This window comes from Octodon degus, unplaced genomic scaffold (genome assembly GCF_000260255.1).
Source record: "Octodon degus isolate 3935 unplaced genomic scaffold, OctDeg1.0 scaffold00008, whole genome shotgun sequence".
In the NCBI taxonomy this organism is placed as follows: domain Eukaryota; kingdom Metazoa; phylum Chordata; class Mammalia; order Rodentia; family Octodontidae; genus Octodon; species Octodon degus.
Window position 1 is genome coordinate 14388900 of NW_004524584.1, and position 19858 is coordinate 14408757.

The following is a 19858-nucleotide window of genomic DNA, read 5'->3' on the forward strand; positions in this document are numbered from 1 at the left end:
ATGCCAGCCAGACCCGCCCCCTGGTGGGCTGAGCTGGCCACACACACACACAATAAATAAATGTAATAAATAAAAATAAATAAATATTTAAAAAAAAATGTCTTTAGTACAGGGTCTACAGGGGCTCACTACACAGATCAGACTTATAGTGATTCTCCTGTTTTCAGCCTCCCAAGTGCTGGGATTGCAGGCATGCACCACCAGGCCCCGTCTCAATCTCAGTCTCAGTGTGCCCTGGACCACTGAGTTCTGCCTAAGCAGGTGCTTCAGTCCACTGAGCTATTTGGCCAGCCCCTAAGAATACAACATTTCTGCAAGTAACAATATACAACGTATTAACCATTGTTACCCTCTTATATTGTTTTGGAAATGTTTTTTTTTCTTTAAAATTAAAATTAAAGAGAATAGATTTCATAGCAAATCAAAACCCAAAGGGCTTTTTTTGGGGTAAAGGTTCCAAAGCAAACAAAATACTGTGCTACCCAAGTCATCCTATTAGTATTTCTAGAACAGCACCTTCAAAGAAAGTCACTACAAGGAACTCTAGACCAAATACAAAAAATCAAACAAGCTATCCGGATACTCAGCTCGCAGAAGACAATGAAAGCTTCTAAGGGCCAACTAGATAGCTCAGTGGATTAAAGTGCCTGCTTAGGCAGATGCAGGGGCTGGGTTCGATCCCCAGCCTGCCCTGCCAGCCCTGCCCCTGGGGCACAATGAGATGGGAATGAGACTGGGCATGGTGGAACATGCATATAATCCCAGCGCCTGAGAAGCTGAAAAATAGGAAGGATCACTACAAGTCAGATCTGTGTAGTGAGATCCCGTACTAAATACATTAAAGCAAGCCAGCAAGCTAACTAGCTTCCAAAAGTATCTGCTACAGAGTATCCCAATTCATTCTTTTTTTTTTGGGGGGGGGGGCAGAACTGGGGATTGAACCCAAGCCCTTGCTCTTGCCAGGCAAATGCTTATTCTACTGAGTCATCTCCCTGGCCCCAATTCATTCTTTTTTAGTGCTGGGATTAAACCCAGGCCCTCTGAACTGAGCTACATTCCCAGTGCCCCACCACGTTTGCTGGTGACAGGTTCTCTCTAAATTGCTAAACTGCCTAGAGTGGAAATAGTCATTCTACTTGCTTCAGCCCCCTGAAGTCCTAAAATTACAGTCACCTGGCCAAAATTTATTCTTCAGAGCTAAGGATATAGGTCAGTGGTAAAGCATTTGCCTAACATAAGCACACCTCTGAGTTTGATCCCCAGCAGCACAAAAACAATTATTTAAACTTTTATCGAGAGAAAGTTCAATCCCCAGCCAGCTCCACAAACTATACCAGACCCACCCTTATGGCAGCCTGAGCTAGACAAAGAATCCTAAGCGCAGGGTCCTGGCCTGTGTTCAAACCTCTGCACCGGAAGAAGGAAAAAAAAAAAAAGGGGGAGAGACAGAAAACCAAGGGCCAGTCAGATAGCTCAGCAGATTAAAGCCCTGCTTAGGCAGAAGCAGGGGCCAGGATCCCCTAACATGCCAGCCCAGCCCCCCTGGGGATGTGCTGAGCAGGCAGCTGAGACTGGGCATGGTAGCATGTACATGTAATCCCAGTGCTGGGAGGCTGAAAAATAGGAAGGATCACTACTAGTCCAATCTGTGTAGTGAGATTCTGTCGACCCTGTGCTAAATACATTTTAAAAAAAGAAAGAGAAAACCAGCCTAGAGGGGTGACACATACCTATGATCTCAGCTACTGGGGAAGCTGAGGCAAAAGATCACAAATTCATGGGCTGGGACATATCTCAGTGGTGTAGTACCCCAGGTTCAATCGAGAGTATAACTAAATTAAGTAAAACTAAAAAAGCTAGGATGTATCTTGGTAGTGGAACACTTGCACAGCATGCAGGAAGACCTTAAGTCAACCTCCAGCAATATCAAAGGGGTTATGCTAACATGTGAGGCGAGGTTCTTGCCTGATTCTCTTACAGTTTTGGATTAACATATTTAAAGTCACAGAAATACACAGGTATAAAATCCATCCAACAAATTTTATTTATACATCCCAGTTCTTTAATTATATATTAGAGGAAATAACTATCCAAAAATATGTGAGGATAATACTGTAGTAGTTATTCCTGGCTGATGGAATCACACAGGACTTACATTTCTTCCTAGCACTCTTCCTAATACATATAAATGTTCCACAAGTTGTACTAAACTAAGAAGATAATTTAAAAGCCATCATGTTTTGTAGAACAGTTGTACCGCAATAACAGTAACAGAAAAACAATTCTTGTTGATGGTAGTACGATTTCCCCTCAAAATCTGAACTTTTTATTTTTTTAATGTATTTGGTACAGGGTCTCACTATGCAGCCCAGACTCATACTGATCCTCCTGATTTCAACCTCCCCAGTGCTGGGATTATAGGTGTGTGCACCACACGGAGTCTCAGTGGCTAGCTCAGCTCATGCCCAGGAGCAGGGCCAGCACAGCATGTCGTGCAGGGGATCAAACCAGGGTCCTTGCACTTGCCAGGCAGGCACTTAGATGACAAGTTATCCCCCTGGCCCAACAAAAGATTCTTAGTGAAGTCAAAGACTTGGTGAGAAGGGGTACAGTACAGAAATTAAAATGCTCCTGAGCTGGGAATATAGTTCAGTGGCATAAACACCTGCCTGGCAAGCACAAGGTCCTGAGTTCAATTCCCAGTATCACAAAAACAAAACAAAACAAAACAAAACAAAACAAAACACTCCTAAAAAATATGAAGCTGAGGGAATACCTGACTAGTTCCAATTTCTGGGAATCATATGAGAATATTAATGCAAAAAGAAGAAAAAGCTCACTAGGTTTCTGCCGGGTAGGGACTGTGTAAACAACTTTCTGCTCCCAAAGACCTCATGAATCATCTTTTTGCAAATCAGTCCCTATCAACAGATCCACCTGACTTAACTACTGTGCCTGAAATGAAGCTTAGGTATTGATCTGTCAGTATCACTATGGTATCTGACTTAGTATCAGACACAAAGCAGTCCTTCCACATGTAAACTATTATTTTATTACTAGAAAAAGGTGCCATGGAAAGAGATTACTGGGGCTGGTGAGATGGCTCAGTGGTCTAAAGCACCTACTTAGAACAAGCTAAGCTAAGCAAAGCACAGGGACTGAGGTTCAATCCCCCAGCATCACATGCCAGCCAGCCCCGCCCCCTGGTGGGCTGAGCTGGCCACACACACACACACACACACACACACAAAATTAAATAAATAAATAAATATCTTTAAAAAAAGGAAAGAAAGATTACTTTGAAACACTCCCACGGGTCTCTCTGCTAATGCTTTTTTTTTCTATTTAGGTACTAAGGAAAATCTAAGTACTCACTAGCATCATGCTTCCTTGAGTCAATTATCTCTGACACCTCTTCCAGTGTCCTCACACAATTCTTTGCAGTAGGCTGGGGAGGGGCTGGGGAGATGGTTCACTGGAATAAGCACTTCCCTGGCAAGTGCAAGGGCCTGAGTCAATCCCCAGTTCCACCCAAAAAAACAAAACAAAACAAAACACAGTAGGCTGGGGGATCGAACTCCCCGCCCGAGTCTGCCTATGCAGGCACTTTAATCTGCTGAGCTATTTGGCCTGCCCTCCACTTCTTAAAATAGTTATAATGAAGCTTACTTTGTAAGTTTTCATTCAACTGCACAGAGAACACATTTGTACAAAAAATGTACCAAAAAGAGATATGTATATACACAAAAATATATATACATTTGGCAGTACTAGGAACTGAACCAGGATCTCCTCCATACTGAACTGTATCCTCAGCTTTTTTTTTTTTTTTTAATGTTTTACTTTCTAACAGACTTAGTAAATCACCCAGGCCAGCTTTGAGCTTATTACAGTCCTCCTGTCCCAGCCTTCAAGTGCAAGTGCTAGGACTGCACACACGTACCACCAAGCTCAGCTTTAGAACTGGCTTTCTGACACAGCTTGTCGGTTCTACCTATACAGTTTTGTCCTGGCTGAAACACTGAGACCACAGAAACATTCCGTCTCCCCTCTCTTTTCTTTTTCTTTTTTTAAACATTTATTTATTATTTGGGGGGGGCAGCTCAGCCCACCTGGGGGCGGGGCTGGCTGGCATGTGGTGCTGGGGGATCGAACCGCGGTCCCTGTGCTTTGCCAAGCTTGTTCCAAGTAGGTGCTTTAGATCACTGAGCCATCTCACCAGTCCCCTTTTCCCCTTTCATCAGAGCAAAAAATCATTTTTTTCATATAGCCAGTTCAGTACAACGGAAGTCACAGTTCAGGGCTCAGAGTGTAGCTCAGTGGTAAAGTATATGCTTCATATACTGTTCTGACCATTACTGCTAAGAACAACAAACAACAACAAAAACAAATAACAAAAACAAATCACAATTCAGTATGATAGGAGAAACAAAGCAAAGGAAGCATTGGAGTGAAGCCTGGAAAAGACTTACAAAGCTGAAGCAAGCTGCAGGGCAACAAAGTAACTGAAAAGAACAATGTTTATATGACACCTCATAGACCAACCTCAAAATGAGAGACCTTAAAGCAGGCACTTGGCACCTACCACCCACCTGGAATTTCTGTACTCTGGGAGACTGAGACAAGAGGATCACAAATTCAAACCCCAACGGGCAACCTAGCAAGACTATGTTTAGAAATTAGAAAATAAAAAGTGCTATGGATGCAGATCAACGATAGGGAACCCTTGGGTTGAATCCCGTTTTTTTTAAATCCCCAGTTCTGTAAATGAAAAATAAATACAAACAGCTAAGACTTTACATAGCCTAACTTGGTGGCATAGTGATCCTAGTTACTCAGGAGGCTGAAGCAAGAGGATCACAAGAATGAAGCCTGCCTAGGGGGCTGGGGAGATAGCTCAGTGGAATAAGTGCTTGTCTGGCAAGCACAAGGTCCTGAGTTTGATCCCTGGTACCACCAAAAAAAAAAAAAAAAAAAAAGAATGAAGCCAGCCTGGACAATTTAGCTAGACACTACCTAAAGGTTAAAAACAAAATAAAAACAGGTGAGGCTGTAGCTCAATGGTTTCTGAGACCACAGAAATGATTTGTGCCTTGAATATAGGAGCCCTGGGTTCAAATGCTAGTACCACAAAAAATAAAAAAGACCTTCACAGATAAAGCTGGCCATGTAAAAAGCACAGAATAAGCTTGGCACATCAAGCACACACAGCTGATGATATCAAAAGAAGGCATGCAAGTTTAAAGACATCCCTGTTTTGAGGCTGCTGTACAGGAAGATAGCCATAACTAAACACTCTGGCTGTGGTTATTATTTTGGGGCAAATCAAATTCATAAGGAAATTCAGCTGGGCATGGTGGCACACATCTGTAATCCCAGTACACAAGAAGCTGAGATAGGAGGATCCTTGACAGTCTGAAGTCAACTTGGGCTACACAATGAGTTCAAGGCCAGCCTGAATTACATAGCAAGGTCCTTTTATCCCTCCCTCAAAAAAAAAAAAAAGTTAAAAGAAAATAATTAAACAGCTATTTGATCTTTTGTTTGAAATGGCAACACAAGCTGGAAAGATGTTTAGCTACAGAAATTCATGGAGATACAGAATTAGACCACGAAGGGCTAGAATATATCAAATATATAAACCTCAGTTGTTGAGTTCTGGAAATACTATTTGGGTTTTTTTTTTTTTTTTTTTGGTGGAACTGGGGATTGAACTCAGACCCTTGCGCTTGCCACGGAAGTGCTTATCCTACTGAGCCATCTCCCCGGGCCCTGGAAATATTGTTTACAAACATTAATTTAAAAGAGCTCAGCACAGTTAAAAACAAGAGCGAATCCAGAAGAAGCCTAAAAGGTACAATAAAATTTTAAGTACATCTAGATACACTTGACTTGGAGGGGGGGCAAATTTAAGTCCTTGGATGCTTTGCTTTTGCTAAGGGCTGAAAATCGCAATCATTTTAAGAGAACACTTTTCAAGTTCAAAGATGCACTCTCCTACATCTTCCATTTTCCAGCACCTAGCAGTTTCTGGCTGATAGCATCCCCATTTGTAATGTTCCAGTATTACCAAAAAATATTGTGCACACATATTTCCAGCACATGAACGATTTAACTCACCAGTCACCATGTTGAATGTATTTCTGCTGCTTGTCCTGAGTTCTTAAGACTTCTAACATTCTGAAGAAGACAGAACAAAGAAGTTCCTTCCATCCTCAGCCTCTTTTTAAGTTTTAATTTGTTCTTTAAAAAATACAGTATATCTTAAAAACTACCCCATCGTTATCTAATTTACTAATTTCGCTCTTAGCTTCCTATTTTTCAATCTTAATGAAGCAAGACAGTACAACATAAACTAGGAGATTTTATCTAAGGAAAAAGAGATGCAAACTTCCCTAGGACAAACTTAGAATTTTCTTGGAGCCAGAACACTGCTTAAGTGGGGGGTAGGGGGGAAGCCAAGGATTTAAGGATTTAAATCGTTTGATTTTCACAGTGATACATGGACAGGGTTTACAAATTTCTACTAGAGAATTTTGGATTTAAAAAAAAAGCAAAGCGTTCTTAGGTTCATCCAATTTGTTCTAAGCAACTTTTGGGCGCGGAGGGGGGGAAGAGGAGTCGCTCTATAGAACCGACTAAAGTAAGCTCCGCCCACTCATGCAGGGGGGAAAAAGTGCATTTAAGGATTTCACGGGGCATTTTAGAGCTCACAGTTTCACATCTTCTACAAAGGAGAATCCGCTTCCGGGGCGCAAAGAGGTGACAGGTATGAATTGCGCTTATGGAAGAACTGGTTTGTAATGAAAGGAAAGCAGATACTACTGAAGGGTCTTGTGACGTTAACGTTCCCTCCCTGGCACAAAGGCACTAACACAAGGTGAGAAACCCGAGGGGACTTAAATGCCCTATCCAGCCAAAGAGCACTCGGTTTTCGATGCAGGGCACACCCTCCCAAACACCCACCCCGAACACTGGACGCGGTTAACCACGTTCTTCACGAACAACCAGCAATTTCGCCCGCCTCAGAGGAGCGGAGCCGCAAAGTAGACAGCAAACCCGCTAGTTTTACCCGCAGGCCTAGACCATGGCTGCCCAGGGACGTCACCAGAGCAGGAAGGGCCCAACCCTCAAACTTCCCCACGCAGTGAGCCTCTAACCCGCAGCCCCTAGCCTCAGAAGTGGGGTTCTGCGTGCTCTCAAAGCAGCACCGCGACCCAACAGCAGGGCGCGAGCACGAAAACCAGGGACTGAAGGCGGGCGCAAGCCCGGGAAGCCGCTCCTCGCGAGGACCACAGCTCCGAGAACCGAAATATTCGCAACGAGGACGCGCACGTCAGCGGCCACGCGCCCTTAAGGCCGCACAGCGCGCGCGCGCATAAAAACATGGTAGGGCGCGCGCCCGCAATAGCGCGCGCGCCGCGCCCACACGAATCTTCGGCCCGCCCCTCCCCCATCCAGGGGCGGGGGCAAGCGAGCCCAGGGACTTTCTCGGCTCCGGAGCCGCCCCGAGCTCTCCTGGGCCCCGCAACCGCGATTGCCCGCCCCCGCCCGTCGTTGTGTGGGGTGGGCCTTTGGCCCAGGCCTGCAGTCTCCCCGCATCCCTGCCCCCACCGAAGCCCTCACCCGGCGACGTCACCGCCGCCGCCGCCTCCACTCAACCCGCCGGCCCCGCCGAATCGCCCGGGGTCCCGGTTCCGTCGTCGCCGACCCAACACCGACAGGATTTTCTCCTCACAGCTCCCTGAGCGCCATCTTACATTCAACCCTCACAGCCAATGGGTGCCGAATACCCTTCTCGCGAGAATCGGAGCGTCGGATCCCGCGAGAGGTGAGGCTGCCTCCCGGCCAGACTTAAAGTGAACGCTTCAGAGCCGGAGGGAGGCCGCGCCCCAGACTGCCAGAGCTGAAAGCAAATTCCAAGGTGTGGGACGGGGTGCCCCGCCCTGGACCCCCCTCCATTTGGGGCGGAGTCAGGCTGGGGTTTGGCCTAGCCGGTGGCCTCCGCGGGCGAGGGCCGGGAGCTGCTCCTGGACCCACCTTCTGCCGCCCGCCGGGAGCCTCCTTTGGTCGCGTAGCCCCACGCGGGGCGGGGCCCAGCGCGGGCTGACTTTTCGCTTAAGGTGGCCCCACAAAGCCCCGACCCGGGCCCGGCGCGCCCCTCTCTCTTCTCTCCTCCTAAGTCCTGCGTGCTCACCTCTAGAAGCGCCTCGCGTTTGGAACGCTAGCTTTGTGGTGCCGTTTGAACTCAGTCCTCTACAGTCAGGTCCACCTTAAAGCGGCCCGGGGCAGCTTGGTGTTTGTATACAGGGAAAATGTGGAAGGCATTAAAGCTGCAGGCACACATGGCTACCTGCACTACCCTACCAGCCTGTTGTAGATTCTTTTTCTGACTCTAGCTAGGCCTTTCACTTTTCATTTTGTCCTGGCACACTCCCCTAGTCCTTTAGAGTTTCTCAGAAGTTATTGACAGTAGACAGTCTGAGGCCCAGGCTGGGTCAGGAATCTTTTCCCAACCTCACACAGACCCCAGGGAAATCTGTCACACAATGGAGACACTCACTCGTGTCTCCCTTTCTCTACATGAATTTGAAAGGTGTCATATTTCTGCCTGTCACGCGTGTGTAGCACATTACTAGACAATGAATAGTTGATGATCAGACTAGGTACCAGGACTGTTTGCCAGGCACATGGACATAAACTGCATTTCGCTAGCACAGGGCTCCTAACATGGTACAGTAACTCTAGGGTCCTCCAGCCCCTCTGACCAGGTGCAGAGGCTATTAATCCCACTCAAACCTCTGCTCCTGAGAGCCAAACAGTGCATGAGTGGTTTTAAAGCTGTCAGCATCCCTTTATCCTAGGAAAGCCCATTCTCAAAGAAAGTACATACACAAGTAGCTCTGTCTTCACACACACACACACACACACACACACACACACACACACCCCTCCAGAGTTGAGTCCTAAGGTACTAAGAGCAGACAACATAGACTCCAAGGGAGATTTAGCTATTCTTTATTGACACGGAGTGTGGGGCAAGGAGCCCCTCCCCCCAGCCTTCACGAGGGTGAGGCAGGTCCATAATGCTTCTCATTCACAACTTTCCTGGGTCCTCCTTCAGTGTGACAGTTCGGTTGAAGACAAGCTGGAGGGTAGTGGAAGAAGAATGACTACCAACCCAGTACCAGACCAGAAGTCTGGCCTAGATAGGTTTCACCATAACTCCTTCCTCATCCCAGAGGAACTGAGGAACGAGGCTCAGGAGATGTAGGTTTTCAGTAACTTGGTGACTTTGGGTAGGGAACAGATGGTTCTAGAGCTCAATTTCAGAAGGATTCTAACAACTCTAACAACTTCGACGATTAAGTAGGGTCTATATAAAATTGTTTGTTGGACTTAATCTCTCAGCCAGTTTCCTCATCTGTAGAACATGAATGCCCCTTCTCAGCTCAACTAGTGACAGTTAAGGGACTGTGGGCACAGTAGTTATCACAATGAATGGTGGCCAACCTCACTGTTGGCCAAAAGGAAATGGTGGGTAAAGGCAACTACCTGTCCTTGGCAACTATCTGGATCCATGGAGAAGTACCCAAGGCGCTCAAACTGGAACTTATCAAAGGGCTTTGCCAGAGCCACAGAGCAGTCTACTAATGCTGCTTCCACCACTCGCAGGGATTCCTGTAGGCAGAGGAACTCAGGCAGTAATCCAGCCAGAGAGACCCACCACCCTCCCAAAACACTGTGAGCCTACCGGATTCAAGTCACTTAGGAATCCACCAGGGACTTCAGCAGGATCTTCAGGATTCTTGTGCTGGAATCTACACCCAAAGTGATGGTCAGACCCCCAGCTGGGCAGCCACAGCAGTCAGTGCCCACCTTGTAACTGCAGCCACCCAGTCCTGTTCACTCACAGTCGCTCATAGAGCCGAATCTCACACGTTAGAGGCTGTGACACCCAGTGAATAAAAGCCTTGGGCTTTTCCCCAGCATCAGCCCGCCTGCAGGTCACCTCCAAGCTCTCCACACAGCCACTGGGGCCCTGAAGTGGGGAGGTTTGCAATCAGACTAGGGAACCACCACAAAATTCTAGCTCCAAGAGGTACTGCTATAGGAAAGTGACAGCTGCCTCACCTTGACAACATGCTGCAGCTCAATGATGTACCCTGTATGTCTCAGGCCCACAGGCTGGCCCCAAGCAAGGCGCTTATAGCCTGGCTCTGGCTCCTAGTGGTAAAAGGTGTTAAAAACAAGGCTCAGAGTGGTGGCACATGGCTATAATCCCAACACCTGGGAAGCTGAAGCAAGAGGACTGCTGCAAGTTCCAGGCCAGCCTAGGCTACACACAAGACCCTGTCTCAAAAACAAAACAAAACAAAACAAAACAAAACAAAACAAGGCTACAAGGGTTAAACAAGTATGAAGCCCCCATGTCTAGCACAGTCTGGTTCATTTAAAGCAAGTAGTAGATGCACTGACAGATAGAATGAGGAGATGAAATGACCCCAGCACCAGAAATAATTGTAAACAGGACCCTTCACTCCATTCAGAAACCTCCATCCCACATTCACCTCCTTGAAGTCCATCTTCTCAATGAAGACAACGGATGCAAAAGGAACCTGGTGGAAGCCCTTGGTCTCATCAGCTGGAAAGTTAGGCACCTGGACATCTAAGGGCTATAGCAAAAAACAGGTATTTGAGTCACATCAGACACAAAGACCCCCATGCCCAGACACCAACCCAGGCACCTGTACTGTTATCTACACACATACTGTTCAGACAAGCTCACCTTGGCAGAGGGAAAGTTGGTGATAACAACCCGTAGCGGTTCTAGCACAGCCATGGCCCGTGGAGCTGTATCATTTAGCACATCACGCACACAGGCTTCTAGAAGATGTGGCTCCATTATAGTCTGTGCCACTGTCACCCCCACCTGGTAAGAAAACTCACTGCAGCCACAAACACATACTATTACACCAGTGTGCATCTGCCCACCCAGCCCACTGGGCTATACCCGGGCACAGAAGTTGTTGATAGCTTCAGGTGGAAAGCCCCGCCTTTTCAGGGCCGTGAGTGTGAAGAGCCGTGGGTCATCCCAGTCCCTGTGGATGAGGTGGTGAGAAGATCTTTTGCAGCAGCACATGCCTCTAAGACTGCCAGCTTTTGACATGCCCAATAGCTATACCTACCGTACTGCACCAGCTGCTACAAGCTGGAGGATCTTCCTCTTGGAGACCACAGCATAGTGCAGGTTAAGACGGCCATACTCCCACTGCACGGGACAGTAGACATCTAGTGCATTACACAGCCAAAAGTAAGAAGAGCGCCTAGGATGGGAGTGTAGGGTTAGAACTGGCTGCCACTACAAATGGAGAAGGACCACAGGAAGGAGTACTGGAATCCCACTGGTCCTGTCCACCCCAATGCCCCAGCTCCTTTACCGAGACTGGAATTCCTTGGTGCACAGTGAGTGAGTGATGTGCTCTATGGAGTCACAAAGGCAGTGGGTGTAGTCGTAGGTAGGGTAGATGCACCTGTGAGCATAGACCCCCATCATCCTGCCTCTCTGCCCTAGCCCAGGCCCACTGCCCTGCTCCCCAGCCCCACCACATGCTAACACCAACCATTTGTCTCCTGTGCGGTGATGTGGTGTGTACTTGACTCGATAGGCCACAGGGTCCATCTTGCCATCCTCCATCACCAGTTTCATCCGCAGTGTGGCCTCACCCTCAGCAAATTTGCCCTTGCGCATCGACTATAAGAGACAAGAACTCAAGCAGCCTCTAGCACAGAAGAATCTCATCCTCAGCATCTTGCCCCACCCAAACCTAACTACCCTTCTAGAACCCCACACCTCAAAGAGCAGCAGTGATTCTTCCACAGGACGGTCCCTCCAGGGTGAAGGTACAGAGTGGTGACCTTTGAGCTCCTCCCCACGCTGGTGGCAAACATAAGCCTGCCCCCTGTGGAAAAGGGTATGAATGCCCGGTAGTCACGATGGTGTTGGCCTACATGGCTCTACCTTATGGCCTAGCCTCACCTATGGATGAGTTCCACAGCCCAGGCATACAGCTGGTCAAAATAGTCAGAAGCATAAGTCACCTTGTAAGGGGTGTAACCTGAGGCAGAACAAAACGCGGTATAAGACACTCACAAGACACCCCATTGGCAGGCCATGCCCAAAGAGAGGTCCACCAACACTAGGCATGCCTAGGCTTCACTCAGCCCATACCAAGCCAAGTCACCATGTCATTGATAGCAGTAAAGAACTTTGCCTCCTCCTTTTCAGGGTTGGTGTCATCAAAGCGCAGAAAACAGATACCACTGTTAGCCTAGAATGGCAGGAATATCCATGAGCTCCTACAGATCCATCAGCCCCCAATTATCTAGCTCAACAAAGTAGAACATTCTGAACTCTCTTATGTCAGAATTAAAAACATGTCCAACAAGTTCTCTCTCATCTTCCTGTATTTAATGCTCCAGATAAACTATGTCTCCCAACATGGGACAGACAACATAGCCCCTTCAGTTTTTCCCAGTGAGCTCAATGGCTTCCTAGATATCTGTCACACATGTAGTTCCTCCATGCTCTGTCAACTGAGGCATATTATCAGGAACAGAATGCAAAGCAGAGACACCTTTCTAGTACCCAGGTATATGAGTATATGGCAGCAGAGACAGTGCCAAAGCCCTAGACCCATACTCACCTTAGCGTAGCCAAAGTTAAAATTGATGGCTTTTGCATGTCCAATGTGCAGGATTCCGTTGGGTTCTGGAGGGAACCGGGTACGTACCTAAGTTAAGGTGAATGAGATCAGAGGAATAAAGTCAGAGCTCAGACCACCCTAAAGAAACAGATGCCCCTTCCCAGGGAAGCGATGGTGCTGGGTAAGATAAGCCAATATGAAGGTAGCCCAGATATCCAAGCAGCTACCTTATAGCACTAGCTTGCCTAGACACATTCCCAGATACCTGACCCCCAGTGATCTCCAAGTGCTGCTTCAGCAGATCCATAGTGTGTGGGGTGGTCACATAGCCAGGGGTCTTGTAGTTCTCACCTGCCAGGATCAGAACAAAGCAAAGGGCCTGGCTGCACCCCAAGGTTCCTTCCCTATGCCAGGCGTCTGGCTGTAGGAGTCAATGCCAAGAACCAGCCCTCGCCAGGGTTTCAAAGTGCCCACTCACCAGGCTTGTGGAACTTAAGGGCCTCTCCCCTTAGCTGCTCCATCAGAGACAAGGTCTGGCAAGCAGGCTCACCTACAAATACAAAGCCAAGGAAAATTTTTCTCCTCTAGATATAACTGTTATACCCAACTCAGGGAAGTACCTATTACTACTACCTATATCCTACAACCAGAACACATCTGAGCAGGCCTATTGTCTCTAATTTTCAGAGACAAAAAATAGAGCTACGCTTCTGAGGCAAAGGTAATACTAGTAATACCAATGCTAAGGCAGAAGACAGGGTACTGGATAAGCCAAAGGCCTAAAGAGCTGGGCTGTAAGGACCTTTCTTTTTTTTCTTTTTGTATTTTCTTAGGGAAGGGTCTACAGGGTGTTCAGGGTCTCACTACTAGATCAGACTCGTAGTGATTCTCCTGTTTACAGCCTCCCAAGTGCTGGGATTACAGGCATATACCACCACACCCAGCCTCAGGGGTGGGGCTGGCATGGCAAGGCCCCTGTATCTGCCTAAGCAAGCACTTTAATCTGCTAAACAATTTGGCCCGCCCAGTAAGGACCTTCCAGAGGGAACATTCCAAAGTCAGGGAGCTGAACTGAGTAGGAGCTGCAAGCCTCTTACCATTCTCCATATTTTTTGATGGTGTCTTGTCTGTTTCTTCTAGTCGAGGTTTTGACACCTGAGAAAAACAGTAACATTGCATCAGACTCTTGGGAGAGAGTCTAGGGAGGTCAGATACTCCCTTTGACAGCCTGAAGCATCCTACTGCACTTCCCTTCCCCTATTCCCTCACTGAAATCTTGGGCTATTCCCAGCCTTACCTTGGGTTTCTTCTGTAGATCAGCTTCCACCTTGGGACCCAGGAGATGGAGGACCTAAGCAAAGACCAGAGTCAGACAGGGATAGGAATGTCCTCTTTTTTTAAAATTTTATTTTTTTATTTTTTTAGGAGTGTCCTCTTTTGAGGATACCCAGTCTATCCCCATCTACTCAATCACCTGAAGGCTTCCTGGCCTATCTACCAAAACTACCTGGAAGAACCAACCTTGTCCATCTACCTTGTCTCCTGTGGTTGTACAGGCCTCAGATGCTTTTTTTTTTTTTTAATTTTTTTTTTATTTATTTGAGAGAGAGAGAGAGAGTGTGAGTGTGTGTGGTGTGTGTGTGTGTGTGTGTGGCCAGCTCAGCCCACCAGGGGGCGGGGCTGGCTGGCATGTGGTGCTGGGGGATTGAACCCCAGTCCCTGATGCTTTGCTAAGCTTGTTCTAAATAGGTGCTTTAGACCACTGAGCCATCTCTCCAGCCCTCAGATGCTTTCTCCTTCCTGAGGGTTCATACTGGACCCAGAAACAAAGACTGCCATTTACAGAGAGGAAAGGTAGGTCCAGCATCAAGACAACTTATCTACCTCAGCCATCACCCTCTTCTGATTCTAGGTCGGTATCCTGAGATGAAGGCCACATCACTCTGGCTTATAGAATGAGGAAACTAAGGTTCAGAGTAAGAGTAAAGTGATTCACCCTAAGCTAGGCACAGCCTATAGGCCAAAGTCAGATGTCACCCCATCCATACTGGGTTCTACTATCTACCATCAGAACAGGACAAAGTCTTCTCCCCACTTTTCTTCATCAGTGGATTTCAAGCTCTGTCCAGGACAGGATGTTTGCCAACTTCAACTCAAGGTGCTCACCTGCATATCCACTTCATGCTTGATCATCTTGCCATCTGCCCACTTGAGCATAGCTCGGGCTTCTCCTAGGACCATGATGACAAGAAGCTGCTGCAAGAAGTCAAGAGAGCACTTCCCTCCTCCCCAAGGTAAGGTCCCAGCTTTCCTTAGGTATCAGAGCCTGAGCCCGCCCAGTCAGGACACTTTTTAGGTATTTCTGCTCCTTCCCCAACTATTTTCCCTCACTCATGTCCAGAAAATACATCATAATCAGCAGAAGCATAACTCCTTGCCCGAAGCTTCCTCTCACCCATCAGCAGCCCCATGTTGAAACGATAACGCTCCATCAGGAGCTGGGACCGGTGCCTACTTATAGTGGCCTCCACCTGCAGAAAGCCAAACCATATGGTTCAGGGAAGCCCATCCAGAGTCACTCTTCCAGGGCCAAGACGAGGGGGGTATCTGATGACTGAGGAAAGACTTACAGCCTCCTCGATCTGCTCTGGGGTCACCATAACACCCACACCACATTCCTGCTCAAAGTCCACGGTATCGATGGGATCCAGGGGATGACTGCGCACATACTCAAGGGCAGCTGAGAAAGGAAGAAGATTCCAAGAAACGTGCAAACAAGACCCTAACTCCAAGAAACCGCAGGTATTTTATTTAGCCTCCTGAGCACTTAAGCCCTGGCACCACCTCAAAGAAAGCTATGGGAAAGAAAAGAAGCTTGTGTTTTGTGGGAAATTCCTCCTCAAGACATTTTTCCCGGACACTTTCACCAGAGGCCCCACCACCACCACATTCCAGTGCTTGTATACATAACTAGGTGTCCAGAAGGAAACTGAGATAGTTGACAGAAAAGGCAGGCAGGAGTGTTAGCGGAATCGAGGGAGTAAGGGAGGAACTGCCTACGGGCAGGTGTCTCACCGCTCAGCTGGGGCTCAGTGTGGATCTTCTTACTAGCTATATAGCTCACAAGGAAAGAGAGACGTCTGGTATCCCTGAGACGGGAAGCCAAGCCGTACAGCAGGGTCCCGGTGGCTTTATCAATGGGGGAGCCCAGAGTCTGCTGCGCCTGGGGTTATGAGGGTCAGGGGAGAAATACCACGTCCAGTCAGTCAGAGGCAAAAGCAGGAAAAGGGGCGTAGGTCTGGATCTGGATCCAGCTCCATGCTGCTCTGGGGTAATGTAATGCAGCAGCCCCGACCAAAAGACAGAGGCGACTCGCACCTGGGTCGCCGCCTCACGCAACTGGGTACTCAAAGCCGCGTTCTTGAGTGTCTCACGAGCTTTCGGTTCGCTCAGGCCGAGGCCGGTGAAAAGCGCTAAGGAGTCGGTAGCAGCCATCGTAGGAACACCGGAAACCGAAAGAAACTCTGGGCAGAGTCTGCACGTTAGCATTTGCCTACTGACCAATAACAACGAAGCGTCCAGGGAGAGCCAATGGCGCCCCATTTCCGCGGAAGGGGGCGTGGCCTCAAGGTGTAGGGCGCCTTTTAAGGGACTAAGCGCTACTCAACCGGCCTTTCCGGTCTCTTTACTTTTGGCTGCGAGGTCTTGGCCCACTAGGAGGGATGAGTCAGAGATTTGCCTCTGGCCTAAGGGAAAGTGTTCAGCACTGCCCCTGGAGGAAAACACAATCCTGACCTTTTGCTTTGACTTTCCTCCTTTAGCTGTGAGATTCTATCCTAGTTTTATTTTCGCGGAGTAAATATGAGCTGTCGCATTTCTGACGTCACAGCTTTAGAGTTGTCATGGAAACGGAGCAAAAGCAAGCCTGGAAAATCCCTTTTCCGGATCCGTCACCCAGAAAGCGTAAGGTAGTTTCTTCCAGAGACACGAAGTAAATATAGTCCTTTTTTTTTTTTTTTTTGGAGGCAGGGTTTCGCTGTGCAATTCAGGCCGACCTTAAACTATTAATGTAGGCGAGGCTGGCCTCGAACTCGGCAGTCTTCACAGCAGCATCACGCCACACGTAATCCAGCATTTTTTAGGTGCTCACAGGGACACACTCGGCCAAGAGAGAGGGGAAGTAACGGTTTGGGACCAGGAGGAAACTTATCGTTCTGTCATGATTTAGTTTACAATCTAATTTCTGTTGTCAAAGCAACCACATATCACAAAAAAAAAAAAAAAAAAACCTAGCAAATTAGACTAAAATCTCCTGCAAACCTAGGATGAGAAAAAGATGGAATACTAATGCTAGACGTGGTGGTATACGCCTATAATCCCAATACTTGTGAAGCTGAGGCAGGAGGGTCCTTATGAGTTCGAGGCCAGCCTGGGCTACAAAGTGAGTTCAAGGCCAGCCCGAACTACCTAATAGCAAGACCCTGTCTCAAAAAAGACATACACAAAAGATAATTTGGGGGTCAAAAAACAGCTGTTGTGCTTGGAGGTCTCCCCAGTTGCACCAAACTTCTAGGATTTGCCGGCTAACAGAACATACAGACTTTCACGTAGAGGGTGTGACAATCAGTTGGTGATGGTGGGATAGCTCATGTTCCTGGAGCCCTTGGTTTGTTTGGGGGGGGTTGTTTTGTGTTTTTTTTGTTTCTTTGTTTGTTTTGTTTTTGCAGTACTGGGAATTGAACTCAGGGCATTCTACTTTCCAGGCAAGCACTTGTTCTACTGAGCTATCTCCCCTGCCCTGTTTTGTTTTGCTTTGTTACAAGGCCTTACTATGCAGCTTGGACTCATGGTGACCCTCCTGCTTTCAACCTTTCCAGCGCTGGGATTACAGGCGTGGGCTGCTACACATGGACTCTGGCTGGCTCAGCCTGCCCTGGTGTCGGGGTTGGCGCATTAGGTGGTGCTAGGGATCGAACCTTGGTCACTGCGCTTACCTAAGCTTACATAAGCAGGCACTTTAGTCTTCTGAGCTATCTTGCTGAGCCCTTGGTTTTGATCATACTTCTGGATCTTCAGGGCCTGGGAAAATCCTGACTGATGCATCACCACATCTAATGATATGCGTGCTTTGTACCCACATCTTACCAATGTCAATGTTTTTTGAGCTTATATTTGAGTCCTACATGACAACCACATTCTAGTTCCACCCAGGACTACATGGGTATCTGTGTACAGTCCTATATCCTAAGGCTTTGAACACTGTGGCCCTTGGACACCAGCCTGACAGCCAGCCCTAGAATTCACTGTACAATGAAGAACAGTACAAAAGTTGTAGGGAATATAGTGCAGGGTGCTGTGGTAGGACACGAAGGAATAGAATTATAGCCACATCACCCCTAAGCCACGTCTGCAGCTACAGGGGCCTACACCAGCACAAAGACACCCATGATAGCTGGATGTAGTGACACACACCTGTAATCCCAGCCACTCAGAAGACTGAAGCAAGAAGGCTGTCACTTGGAAGCCAGCCTGGACAATGTAGTAAGACCCTATCTCAAAATTAAAAAAAAAAAAAAAAGCCTGGCAGTACATACCTGTAACCTCAGAACTGTAGGATGCTTCCACAGTTTCAAGTCTTGCCAGACATCGTTCATCAGGAAACTGATGCAGGAGGATTGCTGTGAATTTGAGGCCAGCCTAAGCAACAGACTGTGTCTCAAAAAGATAAAAAGGAGGCCAGGCATGCTGGCTGATGCCTATAATTCCAGCCCTCAGGAAGCTAAGGCAAGAAGATTGCTGCAAGTTCCAGTCCAGCCTCAGCTACTAAGTGAGTTCAAAGCCAGCCTGAATTGCATAATGAAACCCTGTCTCAAAAAGGCAATAGTAATAATATTAAAGGGCATATGGGGGGCTGGTGAGATGGCTCAGTGGTCTAAAGCACCTACTTAGAACAAGCTTAGCAAAAAAGCACAGGGACCGCGGTTCAATCCCCCAGCACCACATGCCAGTCAGTCCCGCCCCCTGGTGGGCTGAGCTGGCCACACCCACCCACACACCCACCCACACACACACACACACACAACTAAATAAATAAATAGAATTAAAAAAAAATAAAGGGCATATGGGAATATAATGCAATGCAAAGGTTCTGGGTTCAGTCCCCACTAATATGGAGAGAGAGAGAGAGAGAGAGAGAGAGAGAGAGAGAGAGAGAGAGAGAGAGAGAATAATGAACAGACCAGCCAGATATGGTGTTGCATGCCTAAAATCTCAGCACTCTTGAGGCAGGAGGATCATTGCAAGTTCAAGACCAGCCTGAGCTACAAAGGGAGCTCAAGGCCAGCCTGAACAGCATAGCAAGACCCTGTCTCAAAAAGACACACGGGCTGGTGAGATGGCTCAGTGGTCTAAAGCACCTACTTAGAACAAGCTTAACAAATTTATTTTTTTTTATTTTGTGTGTGTGTGTGTGTGTGTGTGTGTGTGTGTGTGTGGCCAGCTCAGCCCACCAGGGGACGGGCCTGGCTGGCATGTGGTGCTGGGGGACTGAACCGCGGTCCCTGTGCTTTGTTAAGCTTGTTCCAAGTAGGTGCTTTAGACCACTGAGCCATCTCTCCAGCCCCAATAAATAAATAAAAAAAAGACACACACACAATAAGGGGGGCGCGGGGAGATGGCTCAGTAGAGTAAGTGCTTGCCTGGCCGAAAAAGAAAAAGAAAGAAAAAAATGAACAGACCAAGAAGAGTGCCTACTGCTGCCACTGTTCCCGTGGTACCTGACTGCTATCAAAGGGTTCATTGCAACTTGATCACCAGCACCAACACCAAGTCCTGCAAGTCTGATGATGGCCCTGGGCAAAGCTTGCTCTCCATGATTCCCTCATGGCACCCTGTAAGCCTATATAACAGAATAAAGTAGTAGCTCTGCCAATACAACTAAACATAACACTATCCCTGACTCTGAGGTTGAGGGGTATCAGCAAGGCCTACATGCTAAGCTTCATGAGATTGGTTCCATGGGCTTAGAATTGGATGGAGCTACAGGTTTACCAGAACGATGCTTCATATTCCCTAACTCCTCTGACTATTGTCCTAATTATTTTTGTTCCCCATGTCCCTCCACTTGAAGATCTACATTCAATCCTCCAATT

The 19858-nt window shown here is 47.7% G+C and overlaps 2 protein-coding genes across 5 annotated transcripts in view; both read right to left on the reverse strand.

Annotated features, from left to right (window-relative positions):
• Qrich1 (glutamine rich 1) overlaps positions 1-7898 on the reverse strand; it is a 51312-nt gene extending 43414 nt beyond the window's left edge. Inside the window, exons 1-2 of one of the 4 annotated variants that reach the window (XM_004625080.2) lie at positions 7627-7898; positions 6121-6180 (exon numbers count right to left, since the gene is read on the reverse strand). The gene's annotated coding sequence lies outside the window, so the exon portion shown is untranslated. Of the gene's footprint in view, positions 1-6120; positions 6181-6966; positions 7342-7626 lie in introns of those variants that run through there. The other 3 variants (XM_023705843.1, XM_023705837.1, XM_004625079.2) reach the window with 3 other exon arrangements.
• A 1104-nt stretch (positions 7899-9002) lies between these two features.
• Qars (glutaminyl-tRNA synthetase) lies at positions 9003-16230 on the reverse strand. Its single transcript, XM_004625081.2, has 24 exons — positions 16086-16230; positions 15783-15930; positions 15338-15447; positions 15163-15238; positions 14874-14938; positions 14005-14058; positions 13805-13862; positions 13186-13257; positions 12973-13058; positions 12708-12794; positions 12233-12332; positions 12041-12119; positions 11855-11963; positions 11625-11755; positions 11442-11534; positions 11190-11327; positions 11015-11102; positions 10790-10933; positions 10572-10676; positions 10135-10227; positions 9915-10042; positions 9755-9821; positions 9556-9681; positions 9003-9148 (listed from the first exon to the last, which is right to left on the reverse strand). Exons 1-24 carry the CDS (start codon positions 16200-16202, stop codon positions 9098-9100), a joined length of 2325 nt encoding a protein of 774 aa, XP_004625138.1. The 5' UTR covers positions 16203-16230; the 3' UTR covers positions 9003-9097.
• Positions 16231-19858: the final 3628 nt, after the last annotated feature.